We start from the raw sequence: 23,228 nt of genomic DNA on the forward strand, positions 1-23,228 counted from the left end.
AGAGCATGAGCAGCCTTGCAGAGGGGTTAATGTTCAGGTCCAACACGTGTGCAGAGGTCCAGGTGGAGACGTGCCCTCCTCTGTCAAAGAGTCCATCCCTCTGCTCTGCCACCACACTGCTGGATGTGGGAGAAGACCAAGGAACTGCTGCACTAGACAGAAGGAAGTCAAAATGCCTCTCTGAGAGCAGTTTTACTTCCAAACGCTGTTAGGTAATTGGGATGCAAACACTGGTGCTCTTCCACCTCCACAGCACTGGCTCGTGACACCAGGCTGAGGGCAGAACGCCTCCAGCATCCATACACTAAACAAGCAGGAACATGCTTTGGGGCACACTACAGCTACTGTGCCTACAAAATGGCTGAGTTTTGGCTCAGGCTCCCCACCTATGCATAGAAGTCCCAACTCTGTCACCACAGCTCAGCATCCTCAGTCACTAAGCTAACCACTTGGGTGGAAGGACAATGGACTCCTCACCAAGAGGCAAAACCAGCCACACAGACCCACCTGGCTATACAAGATTAACCTTAAAAAGTAGGCACAGACATAGACATGGGAGTCCTGGGGATTTGCAGAAACAGACATGAGCAAACTAACTCATTAAACAACCTCAGCGATGAAAGGGAGGTGAGGGAGTCAAAGCCAACAGCCTCAGGAGTGCACAACTCTGATGCTCGGGGCAGGTATGCTCCAGGCAAGGCTGCTGCCTTCACACTTCACTGTGTTTTGAGATATGAGGCTTCCAGATAAGCTGGAAAGAAAAAGCATGGTACCAGCTTTACTGGAGAAGGCTAAGAAAAGACTCTGCAGTGTCCTGTGAAGCGACCATTAAAGGAATCCTGTTTAAGCTTTCACTTATCTCCTTAAAAATACCGAACTGTCAAAAAAACTCCCCAAACCAGGCTCCATAGGTAATGTTTTGTGCAACACTATTGACACGCAACATGCACTCACTGAAATGCTATTATCTGCTGCAAACACACACTCATGCCCCACCCTGGAGGCAGTGAAGGTCCCTAACCAGCTGGAGAGCAGAAGATGGGAGTTGTGCCAATCAAAGGATACCTCAAGAGTCTGAAGCACAGGCAGACAAAACCCAACACCTAATGAAGGCAGAGCTTCAACAGGGTGGAGAAAAGCCTGTTGTGAACTGGACTCATGGGAATGTACCTTTACTTCTTCAAAATCAGTCTTAGTTTTTCACTCACACACATGCTCTGAAAGCAAGAAAATCATGACTTATGAACGGGTTGGGTTACTACTGGGGTTACTCCTCTAACACAGGCATTTTCTGTTAACACTCCAGTGCACCCAGTTATGCACCATGGCCTTGTTAGCTAGCTAGAGCTCTGGAAACACACACATACACACGGCTTTAAGCCCTCTGTTCAGTTCACAAAACCAAATTACACTGTCTCAGATGTCACATCAGATTGTTCACAACCAGGGATTTACTTTTACTGAAATCAGCTTTAAGACAACAGAACCTATTTCCATACCTCCAAATCCCCATCACGCAATACTCCACAATCAGCAGCGATTTATCCTCACTATCATGTGAGCTGGGGAAATGTGGTTCCATGCAAAGCCACAGATGCAAGTAGGAGGTGGACACAGCGATGTGTCCAAGCCAAGCACTGACCTCCACTCCCAGATCTTTTGCTCTGGGACATCCCAACCAGGCACTGTAGGTTTGAGACAACAGGACCTTACTGACTGATCTTGGCATCACTGGGTAAAACAAACCTGTCCTTCAGTCTTGGCATGTCAACAACATCCACCTGAATGAAGAGCTTCCAGCAATTTGGGAAAGACAAGAAACTGAGATCACCAATACCTTGCTTTTAAATACTATAACCCCTAATTTGGGACCTCCTTGCCCTACCTAGGGCACCAATCCACCAATGCAGCCAGGCTGCACACACTATTGGGCCCAGGAAGTTCTCATCCTGCACTGATGGCAATGCAGTGTGTATCTCAGTTGTCATTAACAGTGATGCTCAGCAGCAACACACAGACTGAACAAGCCAAAGGGGAAGTCTGCATCTTTCCGAAGTATTGCAAATTCAAACATACATCTTCAGATTCATGGACACATCAAGCTGTACATAACAAACATACAAACAGGAGCAATTCTGAGTTCCATATTCATCTTGACACATCAATGTTTTCAGCTGTGCATGATGATCAAGCCTGCCAAGTTCTGAAGCTCTTTCACCTTGGAGACCCAAACTTGCCACACTGCAATGCATGGAAGATAAGTAACCTTCCAGCAGTTGTAGTCAATCACTGTGGGAAGGCATAAACCATGTCACTGCCCACAAGAATAGCCAAATATGAGGGACTTTCTTGGTTTGGTTTTTTTTTTTCCTGAGGAAGGTTGGGTTTTTTGGGTTTGTTTTTTCCAGTTTCTATCTGTTACATTTTCCTGTAGCAATCTTCTAAATCTGGATAGAGCTGACTCTGCAGGAAGAGAAGTGCAGGGGAGAAGGAGGTTTGAAGAGCTCCATTTGCAATTGATACATACCAGACTGGCCGTCAGCTGGGAATATATCTGTAAAAGAGAAAAAAAAGAGAAAAAAAATCAGTCCTGGTTGCAGCTGGAGTGTGAATCATTTAAAAGGTCCCTCCTTCCTTGATTTGTTTGCTTTAGCTAAACAGAGGAAGTATTTTCTTAGTATCCCAAGTTAAACAACAATCGAGCTTGGAACCCACCTCAATTCAACCACTTGTTGGGAGAAAGATTTTGAAGGAGGCTGTGTTTACCTGCATGTATTGCTCTCATAAGTAACTTTCTACGTTGGCTTCTAACAGACAGTGGGCAATAAAAAGCTCATACAGATGTACAAATATCCATACAATGAGCTATCTGGTGCCACCCCCATGCTCCCCCAGCCAGCATTATCAAATGGAAAGCTGCACAGAGAGTATCTACCACAGTGACCAGCCAGGGAGCAGAAGTGGCAGCCAAAGCAAAAGCAAAACAAGCATTTTCCTGATGGTTCTTGGTTTTTGCAGCCACAAGGGACGTCAACAGCTGTGCCCAGCTCCAATGCAGCTCCTGTACCAGAGAATCACCCAAATGATGCCCTGCTCCTCAGTACATCAGCCGAGGGAGCACCTTCCCCATGCCATCTCAGGTGGCTCTACCAGCAAGCACAGCCCATTACTGGAGTCTAGAGGGGATCCTGAAACAGATTACTCAACCTTTCCACTCCCCCAAGTTCTTTCCAGTTAAGAGATGTGGGTTCTTCTCCTGATGGGCCCTATTTATTTCTGAGAATATTTTTATAAAGTAGCTGGGAAGGATCAGATTCTTTTGAGAAAGGAAAACATTTTTTCTTTTGAGGAGCACACAGGACATCGTATGTGGAGAAACTGCTGGTAAAGGCTCCCTAGAAGCTATGAAAACAACACTTCTGGGAGAGCAATACACTGTATTTTCTTCAAGAAACTTTGAAGAGGAGGGGAAGGGAGGCTGCCAGCAAGGCAAGGTCCTCTTGGGACAGGGGCAGGCCCCTGGCTCAGGCTTATCAGCTGCCCAAAACACACATTCATCTGGAAAGTCACAAGAGTTGCAGCAAGGCCTACCCCTTGGACAGGGCAGTGCTCTCTGGCCAGGGCTCAGCCAATGCAGCAACAGCAGAAACACGCCTCTACCAAAATAACTTTAATTTCTCCATCTTCGGCAGTGCACCGCATTCAAAACATCCTCAGGCAGGGATGCTTTCATCCCACCTATGAGCAGCAGAAACAAAGGGACACACACAAAAGTAACCAAAACTCCTTCTGCCATTATTCACTGTGGCCATGCTGAAGGTGTGATCCCAGGGAAAATCCAACACATCCAGAAAAGCATCCAAGCACCAGTCTGGATCCTTTGCAGACTGCATGTTCTACTGCAATCCTCCACCAGCACATCACCCGAGCGCATCTGAACACCTTGTATTTCTGTGATGGATGCTGAAGAGGTCAACCTTCTACAACAGTGAGTACAAACACCCTGGACTCAATCTAACAGGTCCTAAACAGTGGGGCAATTTCCCTACTTGGGCAACTTGTGCACAGCTTCTCCACAGAGGAACAAGGTGGAAGCACTGATACCTCACCTGTCTGGGTTAGCTACCTGAATCAGCTATTACCAAAACCCCCCAAATCGAGTAAAAATAATACAGTGGCTGACAAAAGGAATTCCTTTGGGTCAGCCAAGAGCTATAGGTCTTGGCAATCATACCCTTACACACAGCAAGGTTCACCTGGCTTCTCTCAAGCTCACCCACAATAAAATGATAGCACATTTGCCACCACATTCACTAGAAAAGCAGTGGAAACTTCTCAGTGGCTTAGACCAGTAGAATGCAAGGACCATGCCAGGGGCAAATACTGCTCACATTCACCTCCAGGTTTTGCCAGTGCAGCTCTTGTCAAGGAAGGATGCTTGACTCCAGTCCTCAGCCCTCTTGTTTGGAAGATATTGAGTTTGTCCAACTCATCACACCTATGATTAATGCAGCTTTGACTCCAAGCTCTCCAGAACAGAGAACCAGAGTACTGGGCTTGCAGGCAGCTTTCCCCACTGCTGACAACAAGCACAAAGCAATGTCTGCAGGACTTACTCTTCTCAAAAACAGGGCTGCTGAGAGGACACATATGAGGTAGGGCTGGTTAGGGACTGCCAGGCACAACAACCCTCTGGGACACCTCCTTCCCCTGCAAGCACAACAGACTAGAAATTAGCCTGCCGATTGAGAGCAGCACCTGAGGTGCCCAAGAGGAGCCTAAATCAGGCAGAGCTTTCCTTTCCCAAGAAAACCTTGGTAAGGAATGAGGCAGAAACGCATGTGGCTCACAGGGCAAAGGGCTGCTCTCCAAGGAGGCTGTCTAGCACACTGCAGGACTGAGGTTAAAAATCAAACATGAAGGACCCAGGCACACAGACCAGGCTGGGGTTTGCTCAAGTAAAGTCCCAATGTGGAAAGCAGAAGCCTCAGCAGTCCCACAGATTCCTCCCACCACACACACTGCTCTTCCCCCCCAGGGCACCCAGATGTCAGGTATCCTGATACAGGCCAGATGCTGCTGAGGATGATGACGATACAGCTGAATCCAGCCTGTCCCACTGGGCCAATACAAGCTAGCCCCAGAGAGCCAAATGGGAAAGAGCAAGGAGTAACAATATGGTGATGTAGACAAGGAAGACCCATAAAACTTGGACCCTATAGTCTAATATTTCCTTCCTCTTCTTCCATGCACACACTTTGCTTCTCAGTATAGGCTCAAACCCCAAAAAGATGGTGTCTGAACAGAGGTATTAGAATCGTCACAGGAAACAGTGAGCTCTTCATTTTAACACCAGTCTCTGCCAAGCCAAGTATTTCCCAAGCCCTTTACCACCCTCCTCAGCTCTGTGCATTATCCATACAGCCTACAACATCCCAGCGGAAAACACGTCTCACAAATCTCCCTGTTATCAGCAAATGGGGGTGGAGGAAGGAATGAGCAGGAGGAGGTCAAGGCTGTGTGCTGCAGCTGGCAGGATGTTGGGATGGGTGCAGAGCATTCCCTTCAGGACAGTCACATGAGGGTGTAGATGTGGCACAGCAATACCCAGATTTGCTGCACAAAAAGCCCAGGAGACATAACTAAATTGAGGGCACTTGTCCTTTTTGTAGGTGATGGATACAGAATCCCAATTTTTGCCTGATGGTATTTTTATACACAGGAGGAGCCATATGCTAAAATGGGGCATTTAAAGAGAAAAGCTGATGCATCCACACACATACCCCCTTCCCCAGGGGCTATCCGGCCACCACTGCTATTCAGGTATCTGGGACAGGTCCAGAAAGGCCACCCCATTTATGAGCCTACACCTCCCTTCCACTGCAGAAGCACACTGCCAGCCCAGCTCCTCCACCAGCCATGCTTCAGTGCCAAACCCCAACATCCTCACAGAAAGCCTGCCTTCTCCCTCCTGAGAAGGGACCTCCATCACCAGCTCCCCTGCCAGCAGCACTCCTTCTCCACCACTGCTTCTTCCTCTTTGGACCCGAGAGGCAGCGGCTGAAGAGCAGCTCATCAGCCCTGACGCAAGAGAAGTGCTGACTCGTTATTACAGCAACCCGCAGGCATAACTGCCGAGCATGGCCGGGCCAGAGGAACCGGCTCCCTGAGCCCCACTGCTCCCCCCTAGCTGCAATTACCCTTCTGCTCTCCAAACTGGGGGGGGGACGGGGACAATCTCAGTGTGCTTTATGTCACCTACCAGTCACCAAAGCACACTGACTGGTACCACTGCACCGGTGTGCTGAGCAAGGGCTGCCCCTCTGCATGCACTGGCACACATGACAGCAGGCTCCTCGGCTGCTGGGGGAGGACACCAGCTGATTCGTCCTGAAGTTGTAACTGAATCAGCCTTCACATTCTGCAGACAAAAGACTCGGACGTCAGCACAAAAATGACCTCTCCAAGGTCACGCGGGGACTCAGTGGCAGAGATGCGACCAGAGCCTGGTTGCAGTGGCTCAAAGGCTGTGCTGGCTGCCCAGGAGAGGGACAGGGAAGGGAAGCGCTGGTGGATGCAGTATTGATGGGGATCTCTCCTCTAACCCAACCTGCTGCCCAGCGGGGACGATTCAGTTCTCCTCCTCTGGCTATGATGGCAATCCTCCCAGTGCAAACAGCACAGGTGGGGAAAAGGTCCAAATTACAGAGTCCAGCGTCTGCTGCAAAGATACCAGTGCTGCTTGAATCTCTTCTCTGCCCCAGGGCAATGTTTCAGCTCAAATACCCATACCCTGGCTCCCTCTCTGAGGCCAAGGCAGTGCCCACACAGGTTCCTGAGACAGTTACCTTTGTCTCTCGGTCTCTTTACCTCTCTTTGACAAGCCTCTTCAAAGCAATGCTCAACAGAGAAGGGGGCAAGGTCTGCTAGGAAAAAGCAGCAAAGCAAGAAACCCCAAACCCCAAGGATTAGCATGGACAATTAAATACCTCATGAGATCTTGCTTGCTTCCTGCTCCCCTCCTTCGTTACCTGTAGAGCAGGCTCAGGGAGGGTCCAGCTCTGAGCCACCCATATCTTCCCCAACTCCCCCTAAGCTGCCAGGTCCCAGCAAAAACCTCTCATGTCTCTTAACAGCTACTGTAATAAGAAGTATTTTTACCTCCTCAAAGAGAAGCTGAAGCTTGAAACTAACATATCAACCCTAACCTGGTATGGTCAGGTGCTAAGACACCAATAAGGTCAGGGCAAGAAAAAGATAAAAAGCCACAGTAGCATTATCAGCTCCCAAATCAGTTTCTCTGCAAGGGTATCCAGACCACTGGACCCCGGGGTAAGTGATTTTCTGCTCTCCACCTAGAGGAGAGGCTTGGCTCCTCCTCAGACACCCTCATCGTGTACACTGCCTGAAGAGCTGCAGCCAGCGTAAGCTCCAACATCAATTTCCCACAAACCACATGGAAACAAATGCCTGAAATAGGTTTTCAGTGTATGAACAACTGTGGTTTTGGTGAAGTTCAGCTGGGGTGACCCTGCTAACTTCATGTACTAGAAAATGGATGAAGACTTCCAGCATCACCAAGTTGCAAAAGGAACACCCCTACAAAACAAGTCACCTACTCCAAAATCAAAGCATTATCTGTGCGAGATAGGTTTAACTTCACACCACACACTGAACTACTGCCGTACCTTAATGCTGATGTTCGCTCTCCAGACAGAAGGGGAGCATAGCTGACCAAACGGGGCTGTGACTCAGGCTTGAATACGCACTCACCAGCGGGACCAGCCCTGCACCCAGCAAAAACACCTTTCTGAGATCCACTTGCAAGAGGGCTCAGGTCTCTTGTCCAAGCACCAGAGGTGCTGATAGGGTTCTGGGGAATGCATCTGGTCAGCCTGACCAGAAAACACGAGTGCTCTCCAAACAGACAGTCCTGTGAATCCAACACTCGTGTATGCGCAGGCACACAAGGAATAGCTGTAAGGTCACTGCTGTTTTTTCTCCCATCCACTTATCAGTGCTTGCACTGGAGAGAACAAACACTGGTTGTTCCCTCCTGTTAACCCCTTCTCTCCACATCTCCGAAACAGAGAAGCAGCAAAGAGCTGCCGCTCCAAGCATGAGTCCTGACACTCCTATTCACACACCCAACAAAAAGCTGCAGAGAAAGTACAAGCACCTTAAAAGAGCTTGACTGCTGTTCCCATGAAGCCTCTCTGCCTCTCACATCCTTTAATCAGCAGTAACTCTGAAGTGACACTGCTGGAAGTCTCCAGTCTTCCAGAAGGCCAATCCTTACATGAGTCTGGGCCCAATGATCACATTCACCTTCCTTTAAGCTACTGGATATTGAATGAGCAAGAAAATTTCAGGAATGATCCAGCAAAATTAAGGTGTTTTGGAGACTCTTGTTGAAATCCAGGAACCACTTTGGTGTGGCCCAGAAGCCAACTAGATCCCACGCTATGGAAACCAATACAAGATGGCATTTCCTTCTGACAGGGCTATCACACCCCGTGCTGCAACACATGCACATCAAGGGCAGGCAGGCCCAGACACCACAGCAATGCAATGCTTGAGGACAGCTCAATAAGCAATAGGCAGGATACATCCTTCTCCATTGCTGTAGCCAGAAATCCAGCCTCTCCATGAAAGAGGATCTCCCCCACCTCCTCAAAAGCAGCAGTATCAAGGGCTTGCCCTGTAATGTCAGGCAGGGATGCCATAAACCCCTGTGAGAAACCCCAGGAACTAAAAACTGCAAAGTGTTCTTCACCTTAGGGCTGCAGGCAGCAGGCCAAGCAGGGGATCTGTAGGATGCACAAAGCAGCACAGTGAAGACAACATAATTAAATCCCTTAACTGAATTAGAAATCATCAGACTCACAGTCTGAGATGTTCCTCTGCTCTGGTCCAGGTTATCTGGTTGGTTTCAAACACTCAGCTTTTCCAGTCATTCTCCAAACTCCATCTTCGCTTGGTTCCACTTCTCTGCTGATAACTACACCAACTCAGATTTCAGCTCCAGCTCAAGTTAGGAGGGCTGTCTGTCTGTCATCTGCCACCTCTTTTCCAAATCATCCTCAGCTGTACTTACTAATTTTTCATTTTAAAAACATGGGTCACCTACTGCAAATTCCCTGCACAGCGTGCAAGTGTCCTATCTGTCGTTCTCCAATGAAAAACAGGGGCACTACAAGAGTTCCTGGGATGGAGAAGCCAAAACAAATCAGTCCCCCTTTTGCTAAGCTCAGTGCAAGACCCTCTGCAATGGCAGAGGATTTCTGCGCACTCGGAAGATGTGTTAGATTATATTAGGTATTCCCCCCAGCTCTCAAGGTTTAGCTGGAAGATGGGAAGTGAAACTTAATGCGATTACAGCCAGCAAAGCCTCATGCTTTGTCATCTGAGCACACGGTGGAGTCACCTCCATGATTCGCTTTTCTGTCTTGCTGGGTGGGATCTTGTGCACAAACACCCTGCCAGTTCTGTTTCACTCAGCTCACTTTCAAGAACAATTTGGGGATGTGTTACTCCACATTTCAGCATCTGCTGCTACAGTCAGCGTCACACATACTGGTGTCACTCTTAACTATTCACTCCGCTTTTACTTGCCTCCTTGCAGAGCCTTGTATCTGACTTGTCAACATGAGCCCGTCTGGAGGTACAGGTAGTAAAGTGCTTCAGTCACTCCTTTACACTTCTCTTTGTGTGCTACATGAAGCCAAGAGCATTGCTATTTATTACAGTCAAGCATACTATTTTCAGCAGGCTTGTTTTGTGAGGCTGGGATAGCTGACAGAGACATTGCTCCTGAGCTATGTGGACTTTGTGATGATTTGGAAGGGCTACAGTAAAGATATAAAATTACTGTCATGAGAATCCTAAGTGCCCTGCAGGAATAAACTCTGCTTCTCTTCCAACATTTAATACAAAAAATGGAAGCTCTGACCTTGGAGAATCTGAAGAAATTAATTTCCTGTATGAAGTGAAATGAATGTTGGCTTATCACACTCTGAGTGTTGCTTATTCTCGCTATTTCATTCCATCACTAGCTTCATCATCTGTAAGTGCACAAAGCAAATACACTGGTAACTAACATTTGGTAAATTGAGAATCACTCATCTACATCACTGACCAGAAGCTTTCAAAAGCAGAGTTATAAAACAAGGAAGAATAATAATAGCAGAATGATTTAGTGTGAAAGCTGAAAATACACTACAAATAATCTGCTTAGAGACTAAGTATTTAGTGATGTACCCACTTTCTGGCAGCACCTCCGAGTTACCAGGCAGGTAAAACATCAATCTCCCCACACACCTTTTGTCTTACTTTCCCATCAGGAAAACTCTACCCTTTCTTCATTTTTGTGGCTTTTCCAATTTCATACTTGTTTTCCCACATATTTAGTCAGGAAAAAACCTCACCTCTTTCTCTGTTTCAGACTTACTTACAACCTAACTTACCCACCCTGAAACCCCTCTGTTCCCTCCACATGTGCATCCAGCAGGCAAGTCAAGAAACTCAAGTGACTGCCAGGAAAGCAGAAGAGATAAGCAGCCCCCCTGCGCCCTCCCTCCTGCTGGCGGATCCCTTCCAGCACGCAGCCATGCCCTGCAGACTGCAGAGTCACTCTGCAGGAGCTCGGCACACGCTGCCGCTCAGCTGGAAAAACGTGCTCAGCAGTGTGCAGGGGATGGACTCTGCTCCCTCCCTCCGCCCCCCCAAGGCTGTACCCCCATACCTGGGAAGGGAAGAGTGGAGCAGCACCGGGCTCCCACATGTGTGCAGCCCCCCATGGGATTACACAGCCCCTCCGGGGCATGCAGTGGGAAGGACACGCAGCACACTTCTGTCCCTCCGTCCACCTTCCCAATCACGGTTCAACTCTGGCATGTGTATCAAGGACACGTGAGGTTCACAAGCCCCATGCGAGCCCCTGTTTCTCCCCATTGCCCCCTCTGGCTATTGTGCTCATCGTCACCAAGGGATCTCTGCACAGCCTGATGGAGACCAAACAAGTAACGCCATAGGGCACCAGAGATGCTTTTCCTCCAGGACTTTCCTTCTGGAGCTGGGATGCTTTTCCTGGGCCACTCTGGGGAGTAAAAAATGGAGAGAAGCACCTGCAGGCATGTGGCCAGGTCATGGGCCAGCTCTGCCTGCTAAAGCAGCAAACTGCAGACCTGCTCCCAGCCACTTCAAGTGGTGCCCGGCAGGAAGTGAACGCACTTCCCGGGAGCACAGGTTGAGGCAAGCTGCACCCGCCAGCACATTGTGCCACATGTGCTCTGGAGAGAACCAGAGTGCCATTTCCTACATCAAGGGCTCCTGTGTCACCTCTAAGTGCCACCAGAGCCACACTGAGAAGCACTGACACCTCAGTCACACCAACAACCACCTCTGTTGGCCATTCCTAAAGCAAATGGAGGCTTCCACCTGACCTGCTGTGCCAGAGCATCCACCACGGTCATCTCCCACAGATGGTCAGCCCCAAGCTATCCACAACAGAGATGTCTACCAGCCCTTCTGACCTATAAAGGAACAGGATGACTCAAACCCAAAAGAACAGAAATAAAATCACAACCACACAGAGTGCTGAAGCCTGTACAGTGCTGCAGCACATAGAAGCGTCGAGGCAAGCTGCTGCTCCTAAGTCAGCTTTGCTCCAGAAGGACACTGAAGGTAAACCACTGATAATGCAGGCATTAGATCAGCCAGTTCACAGCCCTTCCTCCTGCTCCTTGCTTGTCACAGCAGAATATCCCCAGCACACGTAGCTCTAATGCTGCAGGAAAAGCTCTGGATCGAGTGTCACACCAACGCTGGGCTGGATGACTTGCTAAGGATGGCTCCAGCAGCTTAACCAGCACCATCAACCCAGTGCAATACTGAAACCAGAAGAGCTGAAACCAACACATCACACGCTAATTTACTCAGAAAAAGCAATCCACACACAATCAGTCCACAGAAGCCCCCTAAACCACAGCACAATGCATACTGTGATAGAGAAAAGTTCAGTGAGGAGGATCTTCTGGGAACCTGCAATTACAGGATGAACCTGTGCTTAGAAACATGTTGCCACTTGACTTGACCACCCTTTCCACAACCCTTCCTGAAAAAGAGAGGTGTACCGTGTGCAGTATAAGGATTACCATCAACAAACCTATTTTCACCAAATGCTTTGTGCCAGTTTTTACCCCATGTGCACACCCACTTCCCCTTCCAGCCAAGCAACCCAGACCAACCCTGACCCAGGACTCTCCCCAGAGTCTGGTAACTGATTTATTCAAGGCCAAATTCAGTTCCCATTTGTTCTGGTCACCAATTACTGTTGCCTAAATACACAAGTAGCTGCTTTGAGTTCTCACAGCACTGCATTAACTTCTTCAAAGCCCTTCTTTTACCTCTCCTCTGACCCGCTCAAGTCATGTAGCTGTATCATTTGCTACTAGATATTCAGATTAGCCAGTTGTTTCAATGCAAAGGGGTAAGTCTCCCAACTCCACTCAGAGATCACTAACAAGGACCTGGACCTGGCAGAGTGAGTTTGGAACTGAAGCATGGTCTCAAGTAAAGAAAAGGACATGCAGAGCTGGCCATGTCGGAGACCACATCCATAGAGTACCCAGAGCTTTACCCAAGCCCAGGACATGACTTCTTGCCCATGCAAAGCTCTACCTAGACAGCATTATCACCGTGAAAGAGCCCAGCGGGTATGACCATGGCAGCACCACTTCTTTCCCTGAGCTCTTGCGCACACAGCAAGCCAGGGATTGACAAAGCCAGCAGCATGGAGACTTAAGACCTTGGCAGGAAGTCAGCATTGGTTCGGGGGCCAAGATGACCAGAGGATAAATAACATTTTAAAGACCAGAATGTAAATGCATATTGTGGTTGGGAATGAACAAAGCTCACCACCCCCAACTGGACTTACAGTAAGAGCAGAGCAAAAAGCCTTCTATCGGTTATCTGCCGGATCTACAGCAAGGCCATGTACCTCCATTCACCTGGTTACTGAGGTGAAAGCAGAGCTCCTCCAAGAGGTGCACCACCATAAAGGCCACCACAATCCCCTGGCACTATTCAAGTATGTTTCAGTTTTCATTGAGATCCTTTGGTTTTTTAAACCCTTGCTATTTGCAGATGTAGTAACTGAAGGATTAAAACATTCAACCTGCTCTGCACAGCACGGCTTTGTACCAAAATAGTCCTTGTTTAGCCAAACAAGCACTACCACTGAGGTGGTGTTCAAGATTCGTTCCAAAGTAGTGTCAAGCATGCAAAGAGTAACCTAACTCTATCCAAGCTGGCATTTGGCATTCCCCTCAGGATAATTTCACACTATTTGAATGCAGCAAAAAGATCAGGTGTCATAATTAGGGAGGGAGACCAGAGCACTGCAGTCCCAGTGCCCCCATTCCCAGCCCTGCTTTTTGCACTTGATTTGTCTTCATGTATAACCCAAGTTCTTCTGCTGCTCAGGCCAGCGATCCCAGATGCAGCCCTGGTGAAAACCCCCATGGCATCACAGGTAATAAGCAGCTTAAAAGAAGAGGTGTGAGGGTAAGGAGGTGATTGGTGACAATCCTCCAGCGATGCCTTGGACCTGGCAATCTGGAACAGGAGGTCACAGCAGAAGCGAGTGTTGAAGCCAAGCAACCAGGGCCAGTGAGTCAGCTCTCAGGAGCTGCACTGCATTCCCCAGCCTTCCCGAAACAAACAGTGCAGAACAGGGCAAAGGTCCAGCACAAAACTGAAGGGCAAAGGTATGTGGGGGAGGGAAAATACTAAGCTTCACAGTTTTTTGGAGCAGTGAGTTCCAGTTACCCTCATCCTCCCCAACAAGATGGGAAGTTACTCAAACCCAAGGTATGGGATCCAAAGAGTATTTCAGAGAGGAAACCTGGGGCAGTAGGGGTGTGGGGAAGGACTCCTGCTGCGATAGAAGCTCTGTTGCAATAGCCAGGAGAGCTCCACAATTACATGCCACGACAGAGCTAGAATTGCCCAACACTTTGGAAATAGGTGTGTGCAGCACTACCGAGCTGGATACCCAAAGCAGGCAGATGCACGCATCTATTCTGAAGGAAAAGAAATGCCAAAAGTAAAATAAGCTTCCCATACATCTTATCTCCTGTACTGAAGGCTGGTTTCAAGGAAAGCCCTATGGGCAGTTAAGTCAGTGAAGGGTGAGGAGCCAACAACACATCTTTCCCTGCTTTCTCCTCAGTTCTGGTAGCCAACCCAGCCTCTGCTCTGCCATAAAGCAACACATGCTCTCACTGAACAATAGTCAGCGAGCCTCTGGTGCTTGCTGCTAGGAACTAAGGTGTGCCTTCTGGAAAGTACTGCTTATCCACCCAGTGCATTTGCCAAACGACAAGCAAGAAACTCTACTCAAGAAATGAAAACACCTCCTGCATCTCCACTAGGAAATATGCCATTTTCTCCTGGCTGAGTCTTTGCAATGAGAACACAAAAGTTAGCGCAGGCAAAGCTCAGCAATCACAGTGCTAGGCATTAAAACGGAGTGTTCTTATTTCCAAGATATAAATGGCTTTAAAAATTAAGAAGTGCCAAGTGCCTTGATGCAACGTTTCTTGAACTAAATCCAGCAGGTTTTCAAAACGGGGTGCTGTTAACACCTGCCTGCACCAACGCTTGCATCAGCACCAGCCCTGGTGCAGGGCACAGTGGAGCAGTCCAACATGTTCCAGAAGGTTGAGCTGTCTTAACTGCAAGCCACTCTGCTCTAGAGAAAAAACTGAGAAAATACTTTGAATTTGGTTTATAGCCAAAAAGTGCAAAGCTGTTTTTGCCAGAAGATGTTTCCTCTGCTGCTGCAGACACACACGCTGCCATCATGCCTTCGCCAGTCAGGCTGCTGGCTGCATTTATTTACATGATAAGAAGAGAGCATGCAACAACCAAGGGACAGAGGACAGACCTCATTCCTAGATCATTAGAGAGTAAACACAAGGCATCATCACCAGCTCTGCCAACGTCCCTCACAAGCACTAAGCAGTGTCCAGTGCAAACCTTGCCATATAGGACAGGACCACGAGTTTTCTCAGGACTCAAAGGACCCCAACTCTGAAACACACACGAACAGAAACGTAACACACATCTTGTCAAGACAGCACGAAAATCTTCTGCTGTGCCACTCCAGCTGAGCCTCAGCTGAACAGCACCAGTTGTCTAACTCGATCTAATAGTTGCTCCACTTAACTGCCACGCCGCTGTGCTTTTGGAAGGAGGGGTTAAGCAGCAAGGAGAGGCTTCGCTTCAACAGTCCTTCCTGAAAAAGCAGAAGCATTGACTCAAACACCCAATTACAGACCTCACTGACAACCTTGAGCGTAAACGCCACAGCAAGTAGGCAAGACACCAGCTTCTGAAGATAAACCCTAACTCATCAAATTCCCCAGTCCCTGCATCAGCCCCCAATGCATTCAACTTCCCCAGCTGCAGACTCAAACAGCTCAGAACAGCCAGAGGTAGATTTGTTAAGCTCTTCCCCATCCATATTCTGACACAGCAGAAACTCATAAAGATCCTGAAGGTGCCTGTGTTTTCTGTGGGCCAGAGCTCAATGCTCAAGCACCAGTTCCAACACAGACCATTAGAGAAAGGATGAACACCTAAGGAATAGGTCTCGTCCATAAAATCTGCTCTATGGGTCTATAATTAAATAATCATTATTAAAAAAAAGAGGGTTTTCAAAGCCTGTAAAACAAGCCTTTATCTTTACAGATACTAAGCTCCTTGGTCTTCTCACTCACTGAGGGCTGGAAACATTTAGTATCTCCAGCACACAAGCACTGCTGGATCATGAGGATGGTTTACTAAGCTCTGCTGAAAAACCAAAAGCATCCAGCAGTGACTTCCTGGAGTTTAAAAGCTCTCAGTTTACTTCAAGTGTACAAAGGACTCACTTTTCTTAGGCCATCCTCCCAGAGGTCACTGCAACACAACAACTCACCTCACCAGCACCATCTTTCGCACTAACTCAAGTTCCAGATCTTGGTTTCTGTAAGCATCTGCCAAAACAAATCCTCTACCTGAAGCAGTGAACACCCAATGGGAGCCTGTGAACTGTACAAGAAGGTTCTTGGGCGAAGGGCCACCAGGCAAGGTCAGCTGCCAACCTGCCTCTCATGGGAGATCACCAGCCGTGTTTGTTTTATGCATTCTCCCTTTTGCTAACCAACAGGTAGCAAAAGAAACAATGCCCCAAGAGAAGAGAGCCAAGTAGCAGCGTCTGGGGCATGGCAGGATCCAGTCACAGCTTCCAAGCGTCCCAAAACATACTACTAACCAACTCCATTATTTAAACACCTTCAGGAACATCGAGATGGACCCAAGAAAACTCCTGAGTGTTGCAGCATTACGCCATTGCCCTACCACAGGGTGGACATGCTACTGACACACTCCCTCCCTCATAAAGTCATCTCAAGAGTTGGCAGGGCCCCTTCCTCATGCTGGGCAGACTGTTCTGCTTGCTTTGAAGAGTCACCCACTTCTGCGATGAGCACTGGAACGAATCTGGAAGCATCTTAGATATGAGCCTTAAACAGGCACATTTAACTACGTGTTTTTGCATGTTTTCATTTATTTCTAAGGATTTTTACTCAAAAAGGCAGCACAATGGAGGGCAGCTTCCACACAAAGAAGTGATTTGATCAGTTTTGTGTCATACAGCAGATGTGGACAGCAATGCTGCCCTGGATTTCCTTAGGCTTTGCTTATGGTGGTGCGTACAATGACAAACCAAAACAATCTGAACACAGACTTCTAACTGACACAATTAACTTCTCCTCTATACTCCCTATTGAGGTGACAGCTTTCCAGGTGGAAACTGCCAAGCTGTCCTTCTTCCAAAGATCGACACCTCTGACGAATCATCACGCTAGGCAGTAAGAGTTCTTGCAAAACACCAGCACATACAGTAACTGGGAATCTGATGTCATATCTGGCAGCGCGATTTTACAGTTAACAGAAGAAGGAAGGAAAAACGCCGATTCCTTCCCAAACAAGCCCCTCAGTGAAAACTTCTGTTTTCCCCTCTTTGCACCGATTCACTCGAGCCAGGTAGGAGCGATGCCCTCCAGCACCTACCCCAACTTCCCAGCAAATGGTGCTCAGCAATTCCAGCCTCTGCTGACGACAGCAGAGGGTTGCAAACGCGATTTGGACAGCGTCGCCCCGTCGCTACCGTTGGAGCCGCGTAGGGAAGCAAAGGACCAACGTCCACTTAGGGGTACCCCCCCTCTTCCCCAAGCCATGCAGTTTCCATTGCCGACCCCACCATCAACACCCAATGCACGGGCGCGCCGGAGCAGAGCCGTGCTCGGCCGCAGCCCCCGGCCCCGCCGCCATGAGTCGGCAGAGAAAGGCGGCGAGGCCTGCGCGCCGGGGGCGAGCCGCCGCACACGTGGGCAGCGCCAGGCCGCGGTGAAGGGAAGCAGCGGCACCACCGGGGCCGGGCCCCGCTCCCGGGGGAAGCCGCTCGCTGGCCGTGCCCAGAGAAGAGACCACGTTGCGCTGCGGCGGAATGCTGGGAGCTGGAAGGGGGGGCACCGCGTGCCCGCCAACAGGCCCCGGGTCCGTCCCCCCCCCGCCCTCCGCCGCCTCATGGCCGCTGCCCGGGCCGCGCTCCCCTCCCCCGCACACGCGCTCCTCGCCTCATGGCCACGGACGGCGCCGCCGCTTCCGACTTCCACCGACCGGCACCCCCCCCCCCCCCCCCCCAACCGAACCCCGCCGCGCTGCCCTCACGCCGGCCGCGGCCCCGCTGCCCGGCCAGGCCGCAGGCGCCGTCCCCACACCGTGTGCCGCATGGCGCGGCCGGCCGGGGCGCGGTCGGCGGCGCAGCCAACCACCACCCCCCCCCCCCCCCGCACACACACACTCCTCCGTTTCCCCGGCTCCAACCGCCGGCACTCACCTGGAGGCGACTGCCCATTGACCGCGGGCGCGGCGGCGTTCTTCGTCCAGGGGTTCACCTTGGGCGGCGGGGCCTCGATGAACTCCCTGCGTCCCGCTCCGCCCGCCTCGCCGCCGTCCTCCGCCTCGCCGCCGGCCCTCAGCAGGCTCTCCTTCTCCTGGTTGTTGCTCTCCTCTTTCTGCTGCTTAGCGCTGGGCGGCCGCGGCGCCGCGAGGCCGCCGTCGGGGCCCATGGGCGGCTCGCCCTTCTCCCGGCTGCCGTCCTGCGGCGGCTTCAGCACCAGGGCGCGCTCCTCGCCGGGCAGCAGAGGGGCGCCGGGCAGCAGCGCCTCCACCTGCGTCGCCATCTGCGCGCACCCGACGGGGACCTCCCCGCGCCCCGCTGCCCCCCCCCACCCCAGACCCCCCCCGCGCTGCCGCCGCCGCCGCAATATGGAGCCGCGCGGGGACCACGCGACTGCCGCGGGGGCGCGCCCGCCCGCGCGCGCCGCCGGGAGGGGAGGGGCGGAGCGGGGCGGGGCCCCGACGGCGGCGCGCACGTGCCTGATGCAACGCCTGTTTGCGCGAGGGGGGCGAGAGGGTGCTGCGGGGGGGGGGGGGGGGGGTGCTTAAAGGGGCCGCACGGCCGGAGCTTGTGGCGGGGGGGGACCGGGCCCCTTCCCGTTCCCGTTCCCCCACCCTCCGCCGGGCTTCACCACGGGGCTGCCGTCGGGGAGAGCCCCGCGATGCGCTGCTACAGAAACACGGGGTGGGGGGTGTGGAGCGGGGGGGGGGGCAACGGGGGTGTTGCTGCGGGATCAACCCGGCGCAGAGGGATGAGAGTGGCCTCGGGTACCCGCACCCGGGGGTAGCGAACCAATGGAAGGACCGGGAAAGGAGCCCGTGTGTGACCGAGGGAGATGACTCTGTCATGGGGAAACCCCATCCGGTGTCCTCAGCCCGGCAAAGCACATGGGGCGCCATCCGAGGAGGTTAAAATCTGAGGCTGGTGGGATGGGCAATGGGATGTCACCCACCCGTCATCGCCGCTAACACCTTTGGTACTTGACCCCTATTTCTTATAGCTATCAAGACGGAGAGCCCAAACCCCGCTGGTTGTATTTATAACACACTTCTCAAACGCAGACTCCGCTGCTGATACAGTTTTAGTGCAACCCTTCCAGTTCTCAGTGGCCCTTGATGCTTTTTCTGTTCTGATTAAGCCTCTCCCAGCCTTTTCCCTCTACCAGTGACCATACCGCTCTGCTTCTTACCAGAAAGGTTTATTTGGGAGCCCCTTGGTGTGTCCTGCAGCCCTGGGGATACATATGTCCAAAGCCCAGCAGTGTGACAAGGCACTAAAGATGTTGGTTCACGAAGGATGAAAAGCTGATTTCCCAGCGGAGCTGTTAGAAGGAAAGAACAGGGTGAGAGACAGACAAAGCTCAGCACTCCTTTTGGAAAAGCAGCAGCGTCAAGGGTCTGGCAGGTCTGCAGAGGGAGTCTCAGGCTGTCAAGGATGCTCTGCTGGGACCATTGCTGCTCACATGTCCCTTGGTACCCAACCCTTGAGTGCTGCAACCTCAGGGATCACCAGTGTGTGCTGCATCCAAATTACATATAAGAATTTGGACAGTGAAATTACAAAAGGAATCATAGAATCCCAGACTGGTTTGGGTTGGAAAGGACCTCAAAGCTCATCCAGTTCCAACCCCCTGCCACGGGCAGGGACACCTTCCACTAGAGCAGCTTGCTCCAAGCCCTGTCCAGCCTGGCCTTGAACACTGCCAGGGATGGGGCAGCCACAGCTTCTCTGAGCACCCTGTGCCAGCGCCTCAGCACCCTCACAGGGAAGAGCTTCTGCCTAAGAGCTCATCTCAGTCTCCCCTCTGGCAGGTTAAAGCCATTCCCCTTGGCCTGTCCCTACAGGCCCTTGTCCAAAGCCCCTCTCCAGGTTTCTTGTATCCCCTTTAGGCACTGGAGCTGCTCTTAGGTCTCCCGGGAGCCTTCTCTTCTCCAGGCTGACCCAGCCCAGCTCTCTCAGCCTGGCTCCAGAGCAGAGCTGTTCCAGCCCTTTCAGCATCTCCGTGCCCTCCTCTGGACTCACTCCAACAGCTCCACATCTCTCCTGTGTTGTTGCCCACAGAGCTGGATACAGGACTGCAGAGGAGTCTCATGAGAGCAGAGCTGAAGTGGAGAATCACCTTCCTCAGCCTGCTGATCGTGTTCCTTTTGACACAGCCCAGGATACAGCTGGCTTTCTGAGCTGCAGTCACAGTTTAGAGGAAGTTTATAACTCCAGAAGAGCAGGCCAGTGTCCTGGCTGGCTGGCTGAACACCCAGAGAGGATGCTCTGACACCAGAATTACAGTAACACCAGCGACATCCTGTACTGCATATAGCCCAATGATCTGCTCCTCACAAGCACAGCCCAGGGGCTACACAATTCCCACCAGCTCGGGCCACCTTCCTGCTAGCCATGCTCACACCTTCACCCTCTTGAGGAGCCCTTAGTGGGGAGTACAGCCTGTTGCTGGTTGAGGATGGTGTCTGTAGCTGGGGGACATGCAGCTCAATGGATTTCCTGTCCTGTTCCCCATTCCTGCTGCTTGGTCCCTTTGGGATGCTCTTCCACCTGCCATGTGAGTGGGATGGGGCCCCTGGTGAGAGCCAAACTGGCTCTGGAGCTGCCAGGCAGGAGGGAGGTGGGTGAGCCTCAGTGGACAGCCAGGCCAAACCTTGGCAGAGCTTTCAGTGATAGAAAAGAGATGCATGGGCAAAGGGGGAGAAAGGGAAATGTCCGTGTAAGCTTTCCAGATCCGCCACAGGATCAAACTGCCTTGGCTGGCCAGCTCTCAAACACCCATCCTTCACTTGAAGGGAAGCTGGGTCTATCAAACTCCACACACCCCAGTGCTCCTCTGCTGGACTCATTTTCTCCTGCTCTGACCACATCTCCAGCACTGGGATATTCTGCTCCTCAGGTCCAACAACTTGCAGAGAAGCAGCAAAAAAGTCACCACTTTTCCGCAGCACGTTTCACTGGTAAATAATCCACCTTTGCCTTCCCCAAATTCAATGAAAGCACCTAATCATCACCCTCAAGCCTGCTTCTCCGCTGCATCCCTTGTCCCACATGTGTCCCCAGGCCCGCCTGGCTCACACCAAGCTCTGAGTGCTGCCTCCCAGCCCTGTGCTGGCCGCGCAGGCTCCAAGGAAGCAGTCTCCAGGGAAACTCCGCTGGCAAGCAGTGATTTGGGCAGGAGCTCCCACCTCCCTTGCTCCATGCACAGCAGCTTATTTCTCCATGACTGAAGCGTGGCTTGCATATTTATCACAGATGCCTGGATGCTTTGACACTGGCCTGGAGGTCTAAAGATGCTTCGATGGCAGCTGCTAACGTCTTTGAGCATCTCTGGGTCTTGCTTGGCCCTCAGTATCCCCAGTTTCTCCTTTTTTAATCCAGCTTTTAACCTCTCCTTACTCCAGGTTTTTAACCACCAAGCTCACACCCCTGCTCTAGGGAAAGGGGCCCTGCACAAAAGCACAACACACGGACAGAGAAACAAATTCTCTGCTTCTCCTGCGAGGGCAAGGGGATGAGAACACAGTAAGTGCTCATGGACAGTCCCATAGGCTTGTTCTATCTGTAGCTCTGTGATCCAGAGGGATGAAAGATACTCAGTGGCTCTAAGATAAATGCGTTTGGACCCTCCTAGCGAAGCATATGAACAATCAGCATGAAGATGGAATGCATTCACACTAATAGGTAATTTTCAACCTGCGTAATAAAACAGCAGACACTAACGAGTTCCATTATAACCCCATTAAAAAGTGCTTTCACATAGCAGGGCTCCACAGCCCTGGGGCTTGGGCTCCGAAGTTTGACCCTGCAGCCAGCTGAAGGCACCGTGCTGCTCAGGGCACTCATGCCACATGTGGGGTGGGAACCAGCTCCCATCAGCTTTGTATGGAGCCACTTGCCCTTTGCTGCTTCCACCCATCTGCTGCTACTGGGAAGTGATGCTGCAAATGTGTTTGTGTCCAGAGTGCACCCCATGGATTTTCCTGCTTATTATTAAGCTGTTCCTGCTTTTACTTATTAGGAAGTAAGATTGAAATGAGAATAAATATCCCATAATAGAAAAATCTGCTATGCAGGTTTTGCATGTTTTTTAATGATACAGAGCTACTTTTATCACAGAATCATAGAATCCCAGACTGGTTTGGGTTGGAAAGGACCTTAAAGCTCATCCAGTCCCAGCCCCCTGCCATGGGCAGGGACACCATCCACTAGAGCAGGTTGCTTCAAACCCCATCCAATGTGGCCTTGAATACCCTCACAGGGAAGAACTTCTGCCTAATGTCTAATCTGAATCTACCTTCTTTCAGTTTGAAGCCATTCCAGCTTGCGCTATCACTACTTTCTCTTATGAAAAAATCCCTCTAAAAGGTCACAGGTTTTTCCTCCAAAAGCCACATTCTTGTAGGATTCTCCCAAAGCCAGTAAATAACCTTGTCTGCACGAGAAAAATCCTAAACCCACCCCCATTTCCTAGTTATTGATGACATTGGCTGTAGAAAGCAATACCTCCTCTAGACCAGAATTTCACACCTTGTCTGTTTTGCTTTAGATATATTAGTCCAAGGTTGCTTAACACCTCCCTTAAATCATTTGAGTTTCCAGGTGCCTGTGAAAACATGGCACAAGTTGACCTCTGATACTGATACTTTCTTTGAGGAATATTTCCCTCCATGCCACCCCTCTGCCACCAGAAATCTCAGCAAAAATATTCCAGATATACTCTTGCTCTTTTCAGTGGCTTCTACAAAGAGAAATGAGGTATATATGCTGTAGCATCCTTCTCCAAAATGCCTTAAGCATTCTGTGCTTCAGATGAGATGTCCTGCATCTCTTTCAGGTGCCTGCCCACAGCAACCATGGAGGCCCCTGGCTCAGCTCAGCCAGGGATGTTCCATTCCCATGGAGAAGCAAAGCATGCTGGCAATATGCTGTGAGTACCAAGAGCCTGTGTTTCTCTGCCATCAATACCTTGTGCCAGAGCTGGCTGGGGACATACATCTTTCTGCCTCATGCCTAATGTGCAAGAGGCACAAGTGGCTGCTCCATGGAGCTCAATCAGTTCAAGCAGTGGCAGCTTGTGCAGGTGCCCTAAAAGCTCCCAAAGCCTCAAGGTGAGAATCAATAAGATTTATGGGTGGAATTGCTGGGACATTTTCCTCTAAGCACCTAAGGATAATTAACAGCCAAAAGGCTTGGAGTCAACCACCAAAGTTAT

General features: G+C 50.7%; 2 protein-coding genes across 3 annotated transcripts in view; one reads left to right on the forward strand and one right to left on the reverse strand.

Annotated features, from left to right (window-relative positions):
* LARP1 (La ribonucleoprotein 1, translational regulator) overlaps nt 1–18,365 on the reverse strand; it is a 44,814-nt gene extending 26,449 nt beyond the window's left edge. For both annotated transcript variants that reach the window (XM_061456852.1, XM_061456851.1), the window contains exons 1-2: nt 17,951–18,365; nt 2,528–2,554 (exon numbers count right to left, since the gene is read on the reverse strand). In XM_061456852.1, the coding sequence (XP_061312836.1) occupies nt 2,528–2,554; nt 17,951–18,296 (373 nt within the window). In that variant the 5' untranslated portion in view covers nt 18,297–18,365. The remainder of the gene's footprint in view (nt 1–2,527; nt 2,555–17,950) is intronic.
* The window catches only part of GEMIN5 (gem nuclear organelle associated protein 5), a 108,022-nt gene that overhangs the window by 68,518 nt on the left and 16,276 nt on the right, over nt 1–23,228 (forward strand). The window lies entirely within an intron of this gene.

Source organism: Pezoporus flaviventris, unplaced genomic scaffold (assembly GCF_033815535.1).
Source record: "Pezoporus flaviventris isolate CSIRO_AGI_PZ_B2104156 unplaced genomic scaffold, CSIRO_AGI_Pfla_v1 ptg000023l, whole genome shotgun sequence".
NCBI lineage: Eukaryota > Metazoa > Chordata > Aves > Psittaciformes > Psittacidae > Pezoporus > Pezoporus flaviventris.